This window comes from Theropithecus gelada, chromosome 4, assembly GCF_003255815.1.
Source record: "Theropithecus gelada isolate Dixy chromosome 4, Tgel_1.0, whole genome shotgun sequence".
Taxonomy (NCBI): Eukaryota; Metazoa; Chordata; class Mammalia; order Primates; family Cercopithecidae; genus Theropithecus; species Theropithecus gelada.
The window spans coordinates 45,089,624-45,105,944 of record NC_037671.1 but is presented as its reverse complement, the minus strand read 5'-3'; the positions used below and the strand labels follow the sequence as shown (position 1 = coordinate 45,105,944).

At 48.5% G+C, this 16,321-nt stretch overlaps 2 protein-coding genes across 3 annotated transcripts in view; one reads left to right on the top strand and one right to left on the bottom strand.

Moving 5' to 3' along the window:
- BICRAL (BRD4 interacting chromatin remodeling complex associated protein like) overlaps window positions 1-11,759 on the bottom strand; it is a 129,719-nt gene extending 117,960 nt beyond the window's left edge. Inside the window, exon 1 of the mRNA XM_025384141.1 lies at window positions 11,694-11,759. The gene's annotated coding sequence lies outside the window, so the exon portion shown is untranslated. The remainder of the gene's footprint in view (window positions 1-11,693) is intronic.
- A 737-nt stretch (window positions 11,760-12,496) lies between these two features.
- On the top strand, window positions 12,497-13,845 carry TBCC (tubulin folding cofactor C). 2 transcript variants are annotated; one of them, XM_025384130.1, is made up of 2 exons: window positions 12,626-12,789; window positions 12,895-13,845. In XM_025384130.1, exons 1-2 carry the CDS (start codon window positions 12,637-12,639, stop codon window positions 13,675-13,677), a joined length of 936 nt encoding a protein of 311 aa, XP_025239915.1. In that variant the 5' UTR covers window positions 12,626-12,636; the 3' UTR covers window positions 13,678-13,845. The 2 variants fall into 2 exon arrangements, with proteins under 2 accessions (XP_025239914.1, XP_025239915.1); XM_025384129.1 differs by having other exon boundaries at window positions 12,497-13,845.
- The last annotated feature ends 2,476 nt before the right edge of the window (window positions 13,846-16,321 follow it).

Here is a 16,321-nt window from a genome sequence, read left to right as displayed (position 1 = left end):
CAAAAAAAAAAAAAAAAAAAAAACAAGAAATACTGATACCAAGGCCCCACTCCGAGAGATTCAGATTTACTCAAAGGGCATTAAGATGCTGTAAAGCCTCCATGAGATACCAATTTGCAGCCAGGGTTGAGAACATTACTTTAGCCTGACATGTCTCTGTCTCATGTCCAGGTTTGTTGCACATGACCTGTCTGTTCCTAGAAGCACTGGAGCTCTCCTAGTTTCTGGGCCATAAAGGCAGAGACTTTTTGGTCTCTCTTGTTCACTGCTGTAGTCCCAACACCTAGAAAAGTGCCTAGAACATAGTGAGTACTCCATAAATATCTGCAGAAAGAAAGAATGAACACGTGACTCTGCTTTCACCCTTCACCTGGATAGACGCCACTCAATTCTTTTTTTTTTTTTTGGACCGCACTCAGTCATGAGGACCCAGCTTAGATTTCCCAAAAGATACTCCTGATTCTCCTTGTCTGAGATAGGTTACTCTGCATAATTTCAGCACTCAAGATTTCCATTCTAGTGTAAATCACACCACATTGTAATTATCTGTATCTCTTAGCTTCTGAGCTCTGAGGGAGTCTCGTCTGTGTGTTCACCAATATACCTGCACCATCTGGCAAAGTGCCTTAAAAAGTGCAGCACGAATACATGGAAGTGAACAGACACGGTGTGCTGGGTGACAGCCGACCTTGGTGTGGCTGGAGTAGGGCGCTGGTGGGACATGAGGCTGGTGAGGTACACCATGGACCAGATGGAAGAGGCCCAGCATTCACACTAAGGAGTCTGAACAGTATGAAACAATAGAGAGCCAGCAGAGGTTTTAAGTGATGCAATCGGCTTGCATTTTAGGGCAATAACTGGCTGCCGTATAGAGAACTGGAGAATTCAGGGAAGCCCAAGGGTAACGAGACCAGATGGGAAACTATAACAACAGCCCCGGGAGGAGAAGATGAGAAAGGAGTCAAACCTGAAGAAAGGGAGCCAGACCAGAGAGACAGAGATCAGAGAGCATTAACAGTATTTGTCAACTGGGTAGACCAGTGAGAGAGAAGGAGGTGCTGTGGTTGACTCTGATCCCCCATTTGGAAGACTATGGATGTGGTGTCATGAGCATGATCAGATGCAGTCTCATGATTACACAGGCAGTGTCAGAAGCTTGAACTCAGGAGCCAGACTGCCTCCATTCAAATCTTAGCTCTAGTTGCTTCTTGGCCTTTTGGCTAAGATCAAGTACAAATCTTAGCTCTACAACTTAGCTAGCTCTCAGGCCTGGAGAAGTCGGCCTCACTTCAGGTCTTCATCTGTTAAATGAGAATAATAATAGTATCTACATCACAGGGATGTTGTGAAGATTCAATGAGGTAGCACGTAAATAGCCATTTCCTGGCATATAGCAAATGGCACATAAGAGTTAACAGGCTGGGCACGGTGGCTCATGCCTGTAATCCTAGCACTTTGGGAGGCTGAGGCGGGCAGATCACTTGAGGCCAGGAGTTCGAGACCTGTCTGATCAACATGGCAAAACCCCATCTCCACTAAAAATACAAAACTTAGCCGGGCATGGTGGCCAGAACCTGTAATCCCAGCACTTTGGGAGGCCAAGGCGGGTGGATCACAAGGTCAGGAGATAGAGACCATCCTGGCTAACAGTGAAAACCCATCTCTACTAAAAATACAAAAAAATTAGCCGGGCATTGTGGCGGGCGCCTATAGTCCCAGCTACTCAGGAGGCTGAGGCAGGAGAATGGGGTGAACCCGGGAGGTGGAGTTTGCAGTGAGCCGAGATCGTGCCACTGCACTCCAGCCTGGGTGACAGTGAGACTCCATCTGAAAAAAAAGAGTTAAAAAAACTATATAGAGCATGGTAGATTATCTGCACAAAGATGGCTGCCAACAGTTCTTTCTATCCCTCTAAGTGACTCTTGCTCGATCCATTAAAAAGAGCAGTCCGTTTTTCCTTCCCTTGAATCTGGGCTGGCTTTGTGATGTACTCTGACTATATGAATGCAATGTAAGTGTCACTGTACCAATTCCAGCCAAAGCCATAGGAGGCCTGGTGGCAACTGTTTTTGCCCCCTTGGAAACCACCCACTGTGAAAAGAAGCTTGAGGCCGGGCACGGTGGCTCACGCCTGTAATCCCATCACTTTGGGAGGCCAAGGCGAGTGGATCACAAGGTCAGGAGATTGAGACCATCCTGGCTAACACGGTGAAACCCTGTCCCTACTAAAAATACAAAAAATTAACTGGGTATGGTGGTGGGCACCTGTAGTCCCAGCTACTCGGGAGACAGAGGCAGAAGAATGGCGTGAACCCGGGAGGCGGAGCTTGCAGTGAGCCGAGATCACGCCACTGCACTCCAGCCTGGGTGACAGAGCGAGACTCCGTCTCAAAAAAAACCCAAAAAACCAAAAAACTAAATAACAAGAGCTCAAAGAGAGAGGGAGAGAGGGAGAGAGTGGGAGGGAGGGGGAGAGAGAGAGAGTGCGCTGAGAGCGCAAGCACATGCACATGGGGAGAAAAAGCCAGGTGCCCCAGCCCACAACCAGCACCAAGGCCCCCAGTGTGTGAGTGAAGCCATTTTGGAGGCTCCAGTCCCAGCTGAACCCACAGAATTGTGAGAAATTATTGCTGTGTTAAGCCAGTAAGCAGTTAAGTTTTGGGGTGATTTGTTACCCAACAATCGGTAAATGAGACTTAATGTATAGAAAAAAAAAGATCACTGGGGCAATAAGAACTTCATTTTGGGCCATCCTAAACATGAGGTGTTTGGGATAGTGGACAGTTACATGGAAACATCTAGAAAGCAGTTGGAAGATCAGGTCTGGGCCCAAGAGAGAGGCAGAGGGAGAAGCTGGGGATTTGAGAGTCAATCAGCACATGAACAGGACTTGGCACCCTGGAAGAAGGTAAGCTTGCCAAAGGAGGTGAGAGGAACAAGAAAAGAAATAGAATTCTGGCCTCATTTACATTTAAGGGATGGACAGAGAGAAGTTTATCAGGAATGAAGAAAGAACCAGGGAGATAAACTCCTGCTGTGAGAAGAAGGGGTAATCAAATACTTAGGGCTACAAAGAGCAATGCATTTGAAAATTAGGAAGCAATGGGAATAGGGCAATTTCCGTTTCAAATACAATGGCGGGGCAGAAGTGGCTAAGGAGGGAATGAGATTGAGAAACTGGACACAGCAAATGTAGACTATTGTTTTAAAAGTCTATTGTTAGGGGAAGAAAGTTAGAGCATCACTTGGGTGGATGATAAGACAAAAGGTAAATTGTTTTAAGTTGAGGAAACTTGCTTGCTGAGAGGAGATGCCAAAGAAGAGAGAGATTAAAAATCTTGAAGAGGCCGGGCGCGGTGGCTCAAGCCTGTAATCCCAGCACTTTGGGAGGCCGAGACGGGCGGATCACGAGGTCAGGAGATCGAGACCATCCTGGCTAACACGGTGAAACCCCGTCTCTACTAAAAAATACAAAAACTAGCCGGGCGAAGTGGCGGGCGCCTGTGGTCCCAGCTACTCGGGAGGCTGAGGCAGGAGAATGGCATGAACCCGGGAGGCGGAGCTTGCAGTGAGCTGAGATCCGGCCACCGCACTCCAGCCTGGGCGACAGAGCCAGACTCAGTCTCAAAAAAAAAAAAAAAAAAAAAAATCTTGAAGAAAGAGGTGACTGGGCCGGGTGCGGTGTCTCAGGCTTGTAATCCTAACACTTTGGGAGGCCGAGACGGGTGGATTGCCTGAGCTCAGGAGTTTGAGATCAGCCTGGGCAACACGGTGAAACCCCATCTCTACTAAAATACAAAAAAAAAAATTAGCCAGGTGTCGCGGCGTGCGCCTGTAATCCCAGCTACTTGGGAGGCTGAGGCAGGAGAATCGCTTGAACCCAGGAGGCAGAGGTTGCAGTGAGCTGAGATCGCGCCATTGCACTCCAGCCTAGGTGACAGAGCAAGACTCCATCTCAAAAAAAAAAAAAAAAAAGGAAGAAGTGAGTGGTGGCTCAAGGTCCCAGGCAATGGAAGGGAGAGGGCAGAGAACCCTGGTGGGAGCTTTCCCCTGAGTGAGAAGGAGAGAGACAAAGAGGTGTGTCTTCACAGATAAGTTAAAAGTGAGAGGGGAGGGCATGTGGAGGTACTATCTGGCCGCCTCTTTTCTGTGAAGAGTACGTAAGGTCATCTGCTGACAGGCAGTAAGGGTCTTGGGGAGAATGGTGTTCATTCCTGAAGAGTTTTATAGGAAATGCATGAGGGGCTGCAGGAGTCAAGACCAGATGCTTCAGAGACACCACCTTCCAGGGATACCCCACCTGCTGAGGAGGCTCTTCACATCAGCTTTTCTCCTCTGACCTGCCCCAAATCCCATTGTCTTCTCTCGAGCTTGTCTCCTGCTCAGATTGCCCCACCTGGGAAGCTCTCATTCATTCCCAACTTCATTCTCCAAGTATTTGCTCAATATCCACACCATACCCAGCCCCATTTCTCTGGGCAACATACTCTCCCTCTTCCCCCAGGGCTCTCAAACTTTCTGCACACTTTTCAGACCCCCTACCTCCACCCTTTTCTCCTCATACTCAGCATGAGACCTCACTGTCTGAGAACGCAGAAACCATCAGAGTCATCTACCAACTACCACACATTTTCCTGCAGCTGTACTCCCCTTTTCCCTTTCTATAAAGAAATGCTGTTGCGGCATTTTAAAATTGCAGTTTAACTTAGGGAGGTCTTGATCAGCTGTGGTTTTGCTTTTGTTTAGAGACAGGGTCTCGTTCTGTTGCCCAGGCTGAAGTGCAGTGGCATGATCATGGCTCACTGCAGCCTCAACTCCTGGGCTCAAGTGAGTTTCTTACCTCAGCCTCCTGAGTAGCTGCAACTATAGGTGCATGCCACCATGCCCAGACAATTTTTTAAAACATTTTCTGGCCGGGTGCGGTGGCTCAAGCCTGTAATCCCAGCACTTTGGGAGGCCGAGACGGGCGGATCACGAGCTCAGGAGATCGAGACCATCCTGGCTAACACGGTGAAACCCCGTCTCTACTAAAAAATACAAAACACTAGCCGGGCGAGGTGGTGGGCGCCTGTAGTCCGAGCTACTCGGGAGGCTGAGGCAGGAGAATGGCGTAAACCCGGGAGGCGGAGCTTGCAGTGAGCTGAGATCCGGCCACTGCACTCCAGCCTGGGTGACAGAGCGAGACTCCGTCTAAAAAAAACAAAAACAAAAACAAAACAAAAAAAACCCATTTTCTGTAGAGACAGGGTCTCACTATGTTGCCCAGGCTGGTCTCGAACTCTTAGCCTCAAGCAATGCTCCTGCCCCAGCCTTCCAAAGTGCTAGGATTATAGGCATGAGATGCCATGCCCAGCCTTGATCAGCACATTTTAAATGCAATAAATAGAATAGAAAATAGGGTCCACTGCACATAGGAAGAGTATTTATTGTTTCTCAAAACGTCTGTTTCAATTTTGACACATCTGTTACTAAGAGTTGATGTCAAAAAGTTTGTGTATGGCCGGGCGCGGTGGCTCATGCCTGTAATCCCAGCATTTTGGGAGGCCGAGACGGGTGGATCACAAGGTCAGGAGGCCCAGACTATCCTGGCTAACACGGTGAAACCCCATCTCTATTAAAAATAAAAAAAAATTAGCCAGGCGTGGTGGCGGGCACCTGTAGTCCCAGTTACTCAGGAGGCTAAGGCAGGAGAATGGCGTGAACTCGGGAGGCAGAGATTGCAGTGAGCCCAGATTGTGCCACTGCACTCCAGCCTGGGTGACAGAGCAAGACTCTGTCTCAAAAAAAAAAAAACAAAAAAACCCCCAAAAATTCAAGCAGGGCCAGGTGTAATGGCTCATGCCTGTCATCCCAGCACTTTGGGAAGCTGAGGCGGGCAGATCACCTAAGGTCAGGAGTTCAAGACCAGCCCGGCCAACATGGTGAAACTCCATCTCTACTAAAAATACAAAAATTAGCTGGGTGTGGTGGCGCACACCTGTAATCCCAGCTACTCAGGAGGCGAGGAAGGAGCATCACTTGAACCCGGGAGGCAGGGGTTGCACTGAGCCAAGGTCACAGCACTGCACTCCAACCTTGGTGACAGAGTGAGACCCCGTCTCAAAAAAACCAAAAAAGTTCAAACAACAGTGCAAGAGAGAGGGTGTCCCTCCTCCTATCTATAGCTACTCCATAAATCTGTGTTTTAGATGCCATTTCCTCTAGCTTTTTCAGGACCCTTATGTGCTTTATGTCTTCTCTCTTGTTAATTCCTACTCATGCTTTCCTGGTCAGTTTAACCCCCTCCGAAGCTTTCCATGACCACCCCAACAAGGCCAACCCCCACAACTAGTGGGCTCCTTGTACCTCTTTCTTTTATAGCAACGACTGGCCAAGTGTAGTAGCTCATGCCTGTAATCCCAGCACTTTGGGAGGCTAAAGTAGGAGGATCCCTTGAAGCTAAGAGTTCAAGACCAGACTGGGCAACACAGCAAGACCCTGTCTCTACAAAAAAATTTAAAAATTAGGCCAGGCATGGTGGCTCATGCCTGTAATCCCAGTACCTTGGGAGGCTGAAGTGGGTGGATCCCCTGAGGTCAGGAGTTGGAGACCAGCCTGGCCAACATGGTGAAACCAGTCTCTACTAAAAATACAAAAAGTTAGCCAGGCATGGTAGCAAGCGCCTGTAGTCCCAGCTACTCGGGAGGCTGAGGTAGGAGAATCGCTTGAACTTGGGGTTGTGGTGAGCCAAGATCCTGCCACTGCACTCCAACCTGGGCAACAAGGGCAAAACTCCGTCTCAAAAAAAAAAAAAAAAAAAAGAAAAGAAAAGAAAGAAAGAAAGAAAAGAAAAAAAAGGGGTCCTTTTATTTGCCTGGGTGTGGCTGGCATCTTCCACCAAAGCAGGGTCTCTGATAAACTCCAGAGAACACCAAAGGGCCTATTCCTTTATTGTTTAACCATACCTAAAGACTGTTTTACTTTGCTTAAATGCTTTCACTACTTACTTCTTGAGGCACATAACTACATTCATGAGATTCCCTTTGTAACATTAAAAGATCAAATAAATACAACAGACATTTAAAATTTCACAAATACTGTACAGGGATGCAACCAGCAAAATCCAGACTGTGGGAAACTCTACTGAACAAATGACCAAGCTGCTTCAACAAAACAATTTAGAGAAAAAGGAACCCACACAGTGAAAGTGATTTAAGGCTCTCTACCCAGGACACGGGTCCTCCCACGCCTGAGGCTAATGCTGCCAGGACCTTAGGGTGTGGCGGGGATGGGGGACTTGGCTGACCATGTCTTTCAAATAAAGCTGTCTAACTCAGAAAAAAAGTGATTTAAGGGACACAATAACTAAATGCAGTGTATGGAACTTGTTTGGATCCTTATTCAAATAAAATAACTTTAAAAAAAGGAAATTGGGCCCGTCGCAGTGGCTCAAGCCTGTAATCCCAGCACTCTGGGAGGCCGAGACCGGCAGATCACGAGGTCAGGAGCTTGAGACCATCCTGGCTAACATGGTGAAACCCTGTCCCTACTAAAAAAAAAAAAAAAAAATACAAAAACTAGCCAGGCGAGGTGGCGGGCGCCTGTAGTCCCAGCTACTCGGAGGCTGAGGCAGGAGAATGGCATGAACCTGGGAGGCGGAGCTTGCAGTGAGCTGAGATCCGGCCACTGCACTCCAGCCTGGGCGACAGAGCGAGACTCCATCTCAAAAAAAAAAAAAAGGAAATTGGGCAAGGGGAGGGAGAGCATTAGGACAAATACCTAATGCATATGGGGCTTAAAACCTAGATGACAGCAAACCACCATGGCACATGTATACCTATGTAACAAACCTGCACATTCTGCACAAGTATCCCAGAACTTAATTAAAAAAAAAAAAAAAAGGCCGGGCGCAGTGGCTCAAGCCTGTAATCCCAGCACTTTGGGAGGCCGATACGGGTGGACCAAAAGGTCAGGAATTCAAGACCAGCCTGGCCAACATGGTGAAACTCCATCTGTACTAAAAATACAAAAAATTAGCCAGGCATGGTGGCAGGCACCTTAATCCCAGCTACTGGGGAGACTGAGGCACGAGAATCGCTTGAACCCAGGAGGCGGAGGTTGCAGTAAGCTGAGATCACGCCATTGCACTCCAGCCTGGGCGACAGAGCAAGACTTTGTCTTGAGAAGGAAAAAAAAAAAAGTAAATTATGGGGTAATCAGAGAGATGTGAATATAGACTGGCAATCTGATATTAAGAAAATATTTTCTATGCTTTTTTGGAGTGTGGTAATGGCAATGTGGCTGTCTTAAAAGGGAAGTGGCCAGGCGTCGAGGCTCACACCTGTAGTCCCAGCACTTCTAGGGACCAAGGTGGGCAGATCACTTGAGCCCAGGAGTTCAAGAGCAGCCTGGGCAACATGGCAAAACCCTGTCTTTACAAAAAAAATACAAAAATTAGCTGGGAGTGGTGGTGCACACCTGTAGTCCCGGCTACTCAGGAGGCTAAGGTGGGAGGATCACTTCAGCCTGGGAGGTCAAGACTACAGTGAGCCATAATTGCACCACTGCACTTCAGCCCAGGTGACAAAGTGAGACCCTGTTTCAATTTAAAAAATAAGAAAAGGGCCTAGGCACGGTGGCTCACGCCTGTAATCCCAGCACCTTGGAAGGCAGAGGCGGGCAGATCATGAGGTCAGGAGTTTGAGACCAGCCTGGCCAACATAGTGAAACCCCATCTCTACTAAAAGTATTAAAAAAAAAAATTAGCCAGGCGTGGTGGTGGTTGCCTGAGGTGGGAGAATCGCTTGAACCTGGGAGGCAGAGGTTGCAGTGAGCTGAGATTGTGCCACTGCACTCTGGCCTGGGCGACAGAGCAAGACTCTGTCTCAAAAAAAAAAAAAAAAAGGGAACTCCCAATCTTTTAGAGGTATATAGTGAAATATTTATAGACAACAAAATATGAAATAATATAATATCTGGGATCTGCCAAAAAATAATCAGGGTGAGAGGTGGGGAAGTGACTAGGGTTTTATAGGAAACAAGATTGTCAGTTGGTAACTGTTTTTTAAAAAGTTATTATTTTTATTGATATATAATAATTGTACATATTTATGAGGTACATGTGATATTTTGATACATGCATACAATATGTAATGGTCAAATTAGAATAATTGGGATATCTATTACTTCAAACATTTATCACTTCTTTGTGTTGGGAACATTTCAAATTCTTTCTTCTAGCTATTTTAAAATATACAATACATCATTGTTAACTCAAATTAGGCTAATGTGCTATCTGACACGAGAACTTATTCCCTCTATCTAACTTGTACCTTTGTGCCCTTTAACCAATCTCACTTCATCTCCCGCCACTTCCCAGCCTCTGGTAACTATCATTCTACACTCCATCTCCATATGATCAACTTTTTCAGTTCCCATATACAAGTGAGAACATGTGATATTTTTCTTTCTGTTCCTGGCTTATTTACTTAACATCAGTTGGCAGTTGTTGAAGCTGGGTGATAGGTATATGGGTCCTTGGAACACTCTTCTAATACTCTCTCCATGTTATATATGTTGGAAATTTTCAAAAAATTAAAGGGGGGATCTAAATCTAACAAATAGAACCATAAAGTATCTAAATTGTTGTTAAATAAACAGTAAAGTCCATAACACGTTAGAATTCTTTCATTTTTCAAGATGTCTACAAGAGAGTAGTACCTTGATTCACAAGCCCTTTGAGATATCATTGAAAGTAGGATGCAGAACTCAGAGCTGCTTGCCTTTTGCTACATTTCCCCTGTAATGCATTCCCCACTCTCCTTCCATCAAAACAGGCACTTACCTCTGACAAGCTGGGATCTATTTCAAAGATGCATGCTGAATCCACTGCCCTCAAATGGCAGAGAGAGGATGCAAATACAGCCAGGCAATGCCAGCCATTTCGCAGCCTTCCTACTGTGTTTGAGCTTAGAAACAGTTTTATCTCCATTTCTTGACCACATGCCACACAGCCTGCAGCTGTGCAGGGGGCTGTAAAGAACTGTCAAGCCAATGCTTCACAATGACCATATCACCTACTGACCCCTTTCCACTCCTCCTCACATCAGTCTTTGAAACTGCCCCTAACACACTGGGTCAACTGGGTGACCTGTCAAGCTCTGTTTTTAACTGTTTCCTTTTCTTAAAAGTTCGAACTAACCAACTTCAAGTATTTAGACACTTCCCAAGTCTACTGGATTGTAGCAAAACCTGTCCATTTGGTGGACAGAAATGAAGTTCTTGAAAGGGTTTAATAACATTCAATTCCACTTGGGATACAGCCAACACTTACAACACCCATAGATTCACTGTGCCTAATACAGAAATGTTATCTCACTCCAGCTGCAACCTCCAAGTCCAATAAACCTTCTTTAGCTACAAACGTTCTTAATTTGAGTGAGACAGGTTCAACCTGAAAAACTTAAAAGGTCAGATTTTTTTTTTTCTAGAAAAATAAATCTTCTCTAAATTTTCTTTGCTTGAGTCAACATTTCATAAAATAAAGCAGCTATTGCAATTCTCCAGGACTTGGACAAGACAACTAGCTATATTTCATCCACCAGCTTTCAGACCCACAGTTTTATGAAATAAACCTGCTTTTCTGAAAAAAAAAAAAAGAAGGCCAGGCACAATGGCTCACGCCTGTAATCCCAGCACTATGGGAGGCCGAGGCGGGCGCATCACCTGAGGTCGGGAGTTCGAGACCAGCCTGATCAACATGGAGAAACCCCGTCTCTACTAAAAATACAAAACTAGCCGGGCCCGGTGGCGCATGCCTGTAATCCCAGCTACTCAGGAGGCTGAGGCAGGAGAATCGCTTGAACCCGGGAAGCGGATTGCGGTGAGCCGAGATCGCGCCACTGCACTCCGGCCTGGGCAACAAGAGCATAACTCCGTCTCAAAAAAAAAAAAAAAAAGAAAAAACAGAAGCCTCACCTAGTCTGCCCGTAAAACAAGACTAGTGAAAACGATGACTACGCACATGGGTAAGCACCATTGTGTTTCGACACCCCCTTTTCCATCGGATGCACGCAGGCACGCGGACACACAAACCCTGCCCCCGCGCCCCGCCTGCGCGCGGAATCTGCCACACGGTATGAACTGTGCTCTCAGCGGAGAAATACTCTGCTCGGCCAAGAAATTTATGTGTGTTTTGTTTTAAGTGGGAAGGAAAGGAAGAGAGTGGGGCGTGAAAATGGGAGATGTTTTAATTCAGATTTAATTCAAAGGCTCTCGTTTCCTCCCATCTTTTTCTGCATCAAAATGCAGGTAGATCGGTGAAATTTCAAGTTTCTTGGGCCGTTAAATACCCCAATTTAAACGATGGAGGCTGGGAACTGGGGATATAAGGAGGAAACCCAGGGTTGGAAAGGCGGGCAGGGTTAAGGAGGTCCGGGAGCTCCGCAGGGCTGAGGAAACGTGCGAGGCTGCCGCGCCCGGGCAGCGGCTGCGTCTCGGGTTCTTGCCCTGCCCGCTGCCTCGGGTTTTTGCCAGTGACTGCGCCGTCTTGGCTGCCCACCCACACCTCGGGTTGGTCCCGACTTTAGGCTAGGCCATTCACTTCCGGTGACAAATCCCTCCCACCACCCCTAGAAATAATGTACCGCTTCGCCCACCGCTTTCCTAAGACCGACCGCCCCAGACAGCCACAGAGCCCGGGGCTAGGGTCTCACCCCAGCGCGGCCGGCGACGCCCAGCTGCGGAGGGAGTGGCCGGGACGGAGCTCGGGGAGGGCAGGGAAGAAAGAAGGGGGTGTGGATCTCACCTTCCCCCGCCCCCACCCCTTCGACTGCAGCAATTGGCCAAAAAAATAGTAATCCTTTTTTGACTCCCCCAGGGCCCCTCGAACCCGGTTGCAGTGAGGAACTCAGTCTCTCCCATCGCAGTGCCCCTCGCCTTCTCCCGCCCCTGTAACTGCCTGCGGGGGTTCAGGAGCCCCCAGGCCGCGCCGAACTGCAGTGGATAGGGGGGAGGGGGGCGAGAAGGATGAGGGCTACGGGGCGGCAGAAATAGGTTGGGGGAAGGGGTGGTGGAAGGGAAAAGAAAAAACCGGAGGCATGCAAGCGGCTCCCTAGCCAGCTGTTCCAGCTGCTGCTTCCTCCGGCGCGGGCCGGGCGGTGCAATATTTCCCCCCCCTCCATCTTTCTCACCACTACCTGTCCCCCCAACCCATCACACGCACTTATCCCTCCCATCCACACCCCTAGTAGCGGATCTCCGGCCTGTAAGGGGGTAGTAGGGAGGAGCTGGGGGGAGGGGGAGGCCTGCGAGTTTCTAACCTTGTTCTTATAAACAAACCCACATGTGCAGCTGCCGCTGCTGCAACTCACCCCACAATCCCGGATATAAGTCCTGCCCCTTTAAGAGGAAAAAAAGATTCCCCCGCCTGCCTCCCACCCCACCCATCCACAAGAACCTTTGTCTTCCCACCCCCATAGTCAGTAGGCCCCGCCCCGTCTCTCCACCCCCTCCGACGCAGAAGAACCAATAGGCGAAGAAAATAAGGCCGGGGGTCTGACATCATCGTGTTAGGCCAATCACCGGAGGCGTTGGTGGGAGGCCTCACAGAGACCACACCCGGAGGAAGGAAGACGAGAGAGGAAGCTTGAAGTCAACATGGAGTCAGTCAGTTGCTCTGCTGCTGCTGTCAGGACTGGGGACATGGAGTCCCAGCGGGACCTAAGCCTGGTGCCTGAGCGGCTTCAGAGACGCGAACAAGAGCGGCAGCTGGAAGTGGAAAGGCGGAAACAAAAGCGGCAGAACCAGGAGGCAGAGAAGGAGAACAGCCACTTTTTCGCCGCCACCTTTGCTCGGGAGCGAGCGGCCGTGGAAGAGCTTCTGGAGCGCGCGGAGTCGGTCGAGCGGCTGGAGGAGGCAGCCTCTCGGCTCCAGGGGCTACAGAAACTTATCAACGACTCGGTTTTTTTCCTAGCCGCTTACGACCTGCGGCAGGGACAACAGGCGCTGGCGCGGCTGCAGGCGGCCCTGGACGAGCGGCGCCGGGAGCTGCAGCCCAAGAAGCGTTTCGCTTTCAAGACCCGGAGAAAGGATGCTGCTTCGTCTACCAAAGTAGACGCGGCTCCTGGCATCCCCCCGGCAGTTGAAAGCTTACGGGACTCCCCGCTGCCCAAGAAGGCGGAAGGAGACCTCGGCTCCAGCTGGGTATGCGGATTCTCCAACCTGGAGTCCCAAGTCTTGGAGAAGAGAGCCAGCGAGTTGCACCAGCGCGACGTCCTTTTGACCGAACTGAGCAACTGCACAGTCAAACTGTATGGAAATCCCAACACCCTGCGGCTAACCAGAACCCACAACTGCAAGCTGCTCTGCGGTCCGGTGTCCACCTCTGTTTTCCTGGAGGACTGCAGTGACTGCGTGCTGGCAGTGGCCTGCCAACAGCTCCGCATACACAGTACGAAAGACACTCGCATCTTTCTGCAGGTGACCAGCAGGGCCATCGTGGAGGACTGCAGTGGGATCCAGTTCGCCCCTTACACCTGGAGCTACCCGGAGATCGACAAGGACTTCGAGAGCTCTGGTTTAGATAGGAGCAAAAATAACTGGAACGATGTTGACGATTTTAACTGGTTGGCCCGGGATATGGCCTCCCCAAACTGGAGTATTCTTCCTGAAGAGGAGCGAAATATCCAGTGGGACTAAGCAGTTGTCACTCTGTTCTTCACTCCTACCAAATACTTTCCACGTTGGACTTTCCCCCTTATTGGGTCTCGAAGTTTACTTATTGTCACACTGTGTATGTTTTCAGCATTTTAAGGCTTGAGATTGTAATGGGCTCCTACTTGTAATTTCCATTAAATTCGTAACAGGCGTGAGCCACCACGCCAAGGGTTTATTTATTTATTTTTATCACAACAGTTGAGGCAATAAGGGGGAAGGAGGGTGATTATGTTGCTTTGTAATGGTTTGTGATATTTGAAACATCGCGGTGCATAATAAAGTAGGTCTTCGATGAATACATGGGTTTGGTTGTGTGTGCGTGCGTGCGTGTGTGTGTGTGTTTAGAGATGGGCTCTCCTTATGTTGTCCAGGCTGGTCTCGAACTCCTGACCTCAAGCGATTCTCCTGCTTCGGCCTCCCAAAGCACTCGGATTATAGACGGGAACCAACAGTGTCCAGGTATAAATACATGTTTAATAAATTCCAGGGCTAGCCCAGGGACTCACCCCTGCAATCCCAGCACTTTGGGAGGCTGAGGTGGGTGGATCACTTGAGGTCAAGAGTTGGAGACCAGGTGCCAGGTGAAACCCCATCTCTACTAAAAACACAAAAATTAGCTGGGCTTGATAGTTCACACCTGTAGTCCCAGCTACTCAGGATAATTGCTTGAACCTGGGAGGCAGAGGTTGCTGTGAGCCAAGATCACACCGCTGCACTCCAGCCTGGGTGACAGAGCCAGATTCTGTCTCAAAACAACAACAACAAAAAAATAGGTAATTCCTTTGTCCCTAGCCATTCAGTTCCTTTGGAGAGTCATCACTTTTTTTTTTTTTTGAGACGAAGTTTCACTCTTGTTGCCTAGGCTGGAGTGCAATGGCGTGATCTCAGCTCACTGCAACCTCAGCCTCCCTGGTTCAAGTGATTCTCCTGCCTCAACCTCCCGAGTAGCTGGGACTACAGGTGCACGCCATCACCCCCAGCTAATTTGTGTGTTTTTTGTAGAGAAGGCTTTGCCATGTTGCCCAGGCTGGTCTCAAACTCCTGAGCTCAAGCAATCTGTCCCCCTTGGTCTTCCAAGTGCTGGGTGGCGGTGCGTGTTTGTAATCCCAGCTACTCGGGATGCTGAGGCATGAGAATCCTTTGAACTTGGCAAGAGGAGGTAGCAGTGAGCCATTATTGTGCCACTGCATTTCCAGAGCAAGACCCTGTATCAAAAAAAAAAAAAAAAAGGAGGTGGTGTCAGGCGTGGTGGCTCATTCCTGTAATCCCAGTACTTTGGGAGGCCGAGGCAGGCAGCTCACCTGAGGTCAGGAGTTCGAGACCAGCCTGGCCAACAGGGGGAAACCTCGTCACTACTAAAAATACAAAAATTAGCTGGGCATGGCGGCACATGCTTGTAATCTCAGCTACTGGGGAGACTGAGGCAGGAGAATCTCTTGAGCCTGGGAGGCAGAGGTTACAAGGTTACAGTGTGCTGAGATCGTGCCACTGCACTCCAGCCTGGGCGACAAGAGCAAAACTCCATCTCAGAAAAAAAAAAAAAAAAAGGAAATTTTTGGGTCTTTGCCAGTTTGATGGTTTAAAAATGTTACCTTCCTCTACTAGTAATGGTAATCATCTCCTAACTCATCTCCACATCTCCAGTTGCTAAACTATTCTGCATACAGCTACTAAATTAGTTTTCTTAAAGTATGTCACTCCTGATCTAAAACCTTCTGAGATTCTTATTATCTGATAGGCTTCCTGGCCTGGAAGACAAGCCCTCTACCATCTGTTTCAGCCTACTGTTCTTACATGGTGTTTTACTGTTTCATCACACACACACTTCATGCACCAGCTAGTCTGAACTAATAATACCCATTAATCAAACACACTGTATCAATCAGGGCTCTGGCAGGAAACAGATGGCATGCTCAAAATGGATACTTTGAGAAGAGCTTAATACAGGAGCTATTTACAAAGTTGTGGGCAGAGTATAGGAAAAGCAATTAGAGATGGTACACTATCTGTTACCATCCTTAAGGCTGAAGAGACAAAAATGTTACCAGAATGCAGAGAGAGAGTTATCCAGCTACCCAAGAGGAGTTTCAGTCCTCAGTGGAGGGATTCTGCCAATCCGTGGTGACCTGGCAGGGAGACAGCCATGGGAATTAAACAATGTCATTCTCTTTTACTGGTGCCTCCCATTGGAGCCCATCTGGAAATTTCAGGGCAAAGAAATCTGCTGCTGCAGTCCATATGAGTCAGCTCCCAGGATGTAGAACAGGGTGGAGAAAAATGAAGAATAGATCTGGAGGAGGAAATAGAAGATACTAAGTGCAGGCCAGCTCTGTGGCTGACGCCTGTAATCCCAGCACTTCGGGATGGCCTTGGGATTTGCATTGGGAGGCCAAGGCGGGTGGATCACCTGAAGTCAGGAGTTCGAGACCAGCCTGGCCAATTTGGTGAAATCCTACTAAAAATACAAAAATTAGCTGGGCATGGTGTCAGGCGCCTGTAATCCCAGCTACGTGGGAGGCTGAGGCAAGAGAATTGCTTGAATGTGGGAGGCGGAGGGTGTAGAGAGTTGAGATTGTACCACTGTACTCCAGCCTGAGTGCCAGAGCAAAACTCCATCTCAAAAAAA

What these genes read in the sequence shown, in the direction of transcription:
- TBCC (XM_025384129.1), top strand. Translation starts at nt 12,637, where the DNA reads ATGGAGTCAGTCAGTTGCTCTGCTGCTGCTGTCAGGACTGGGGACATG.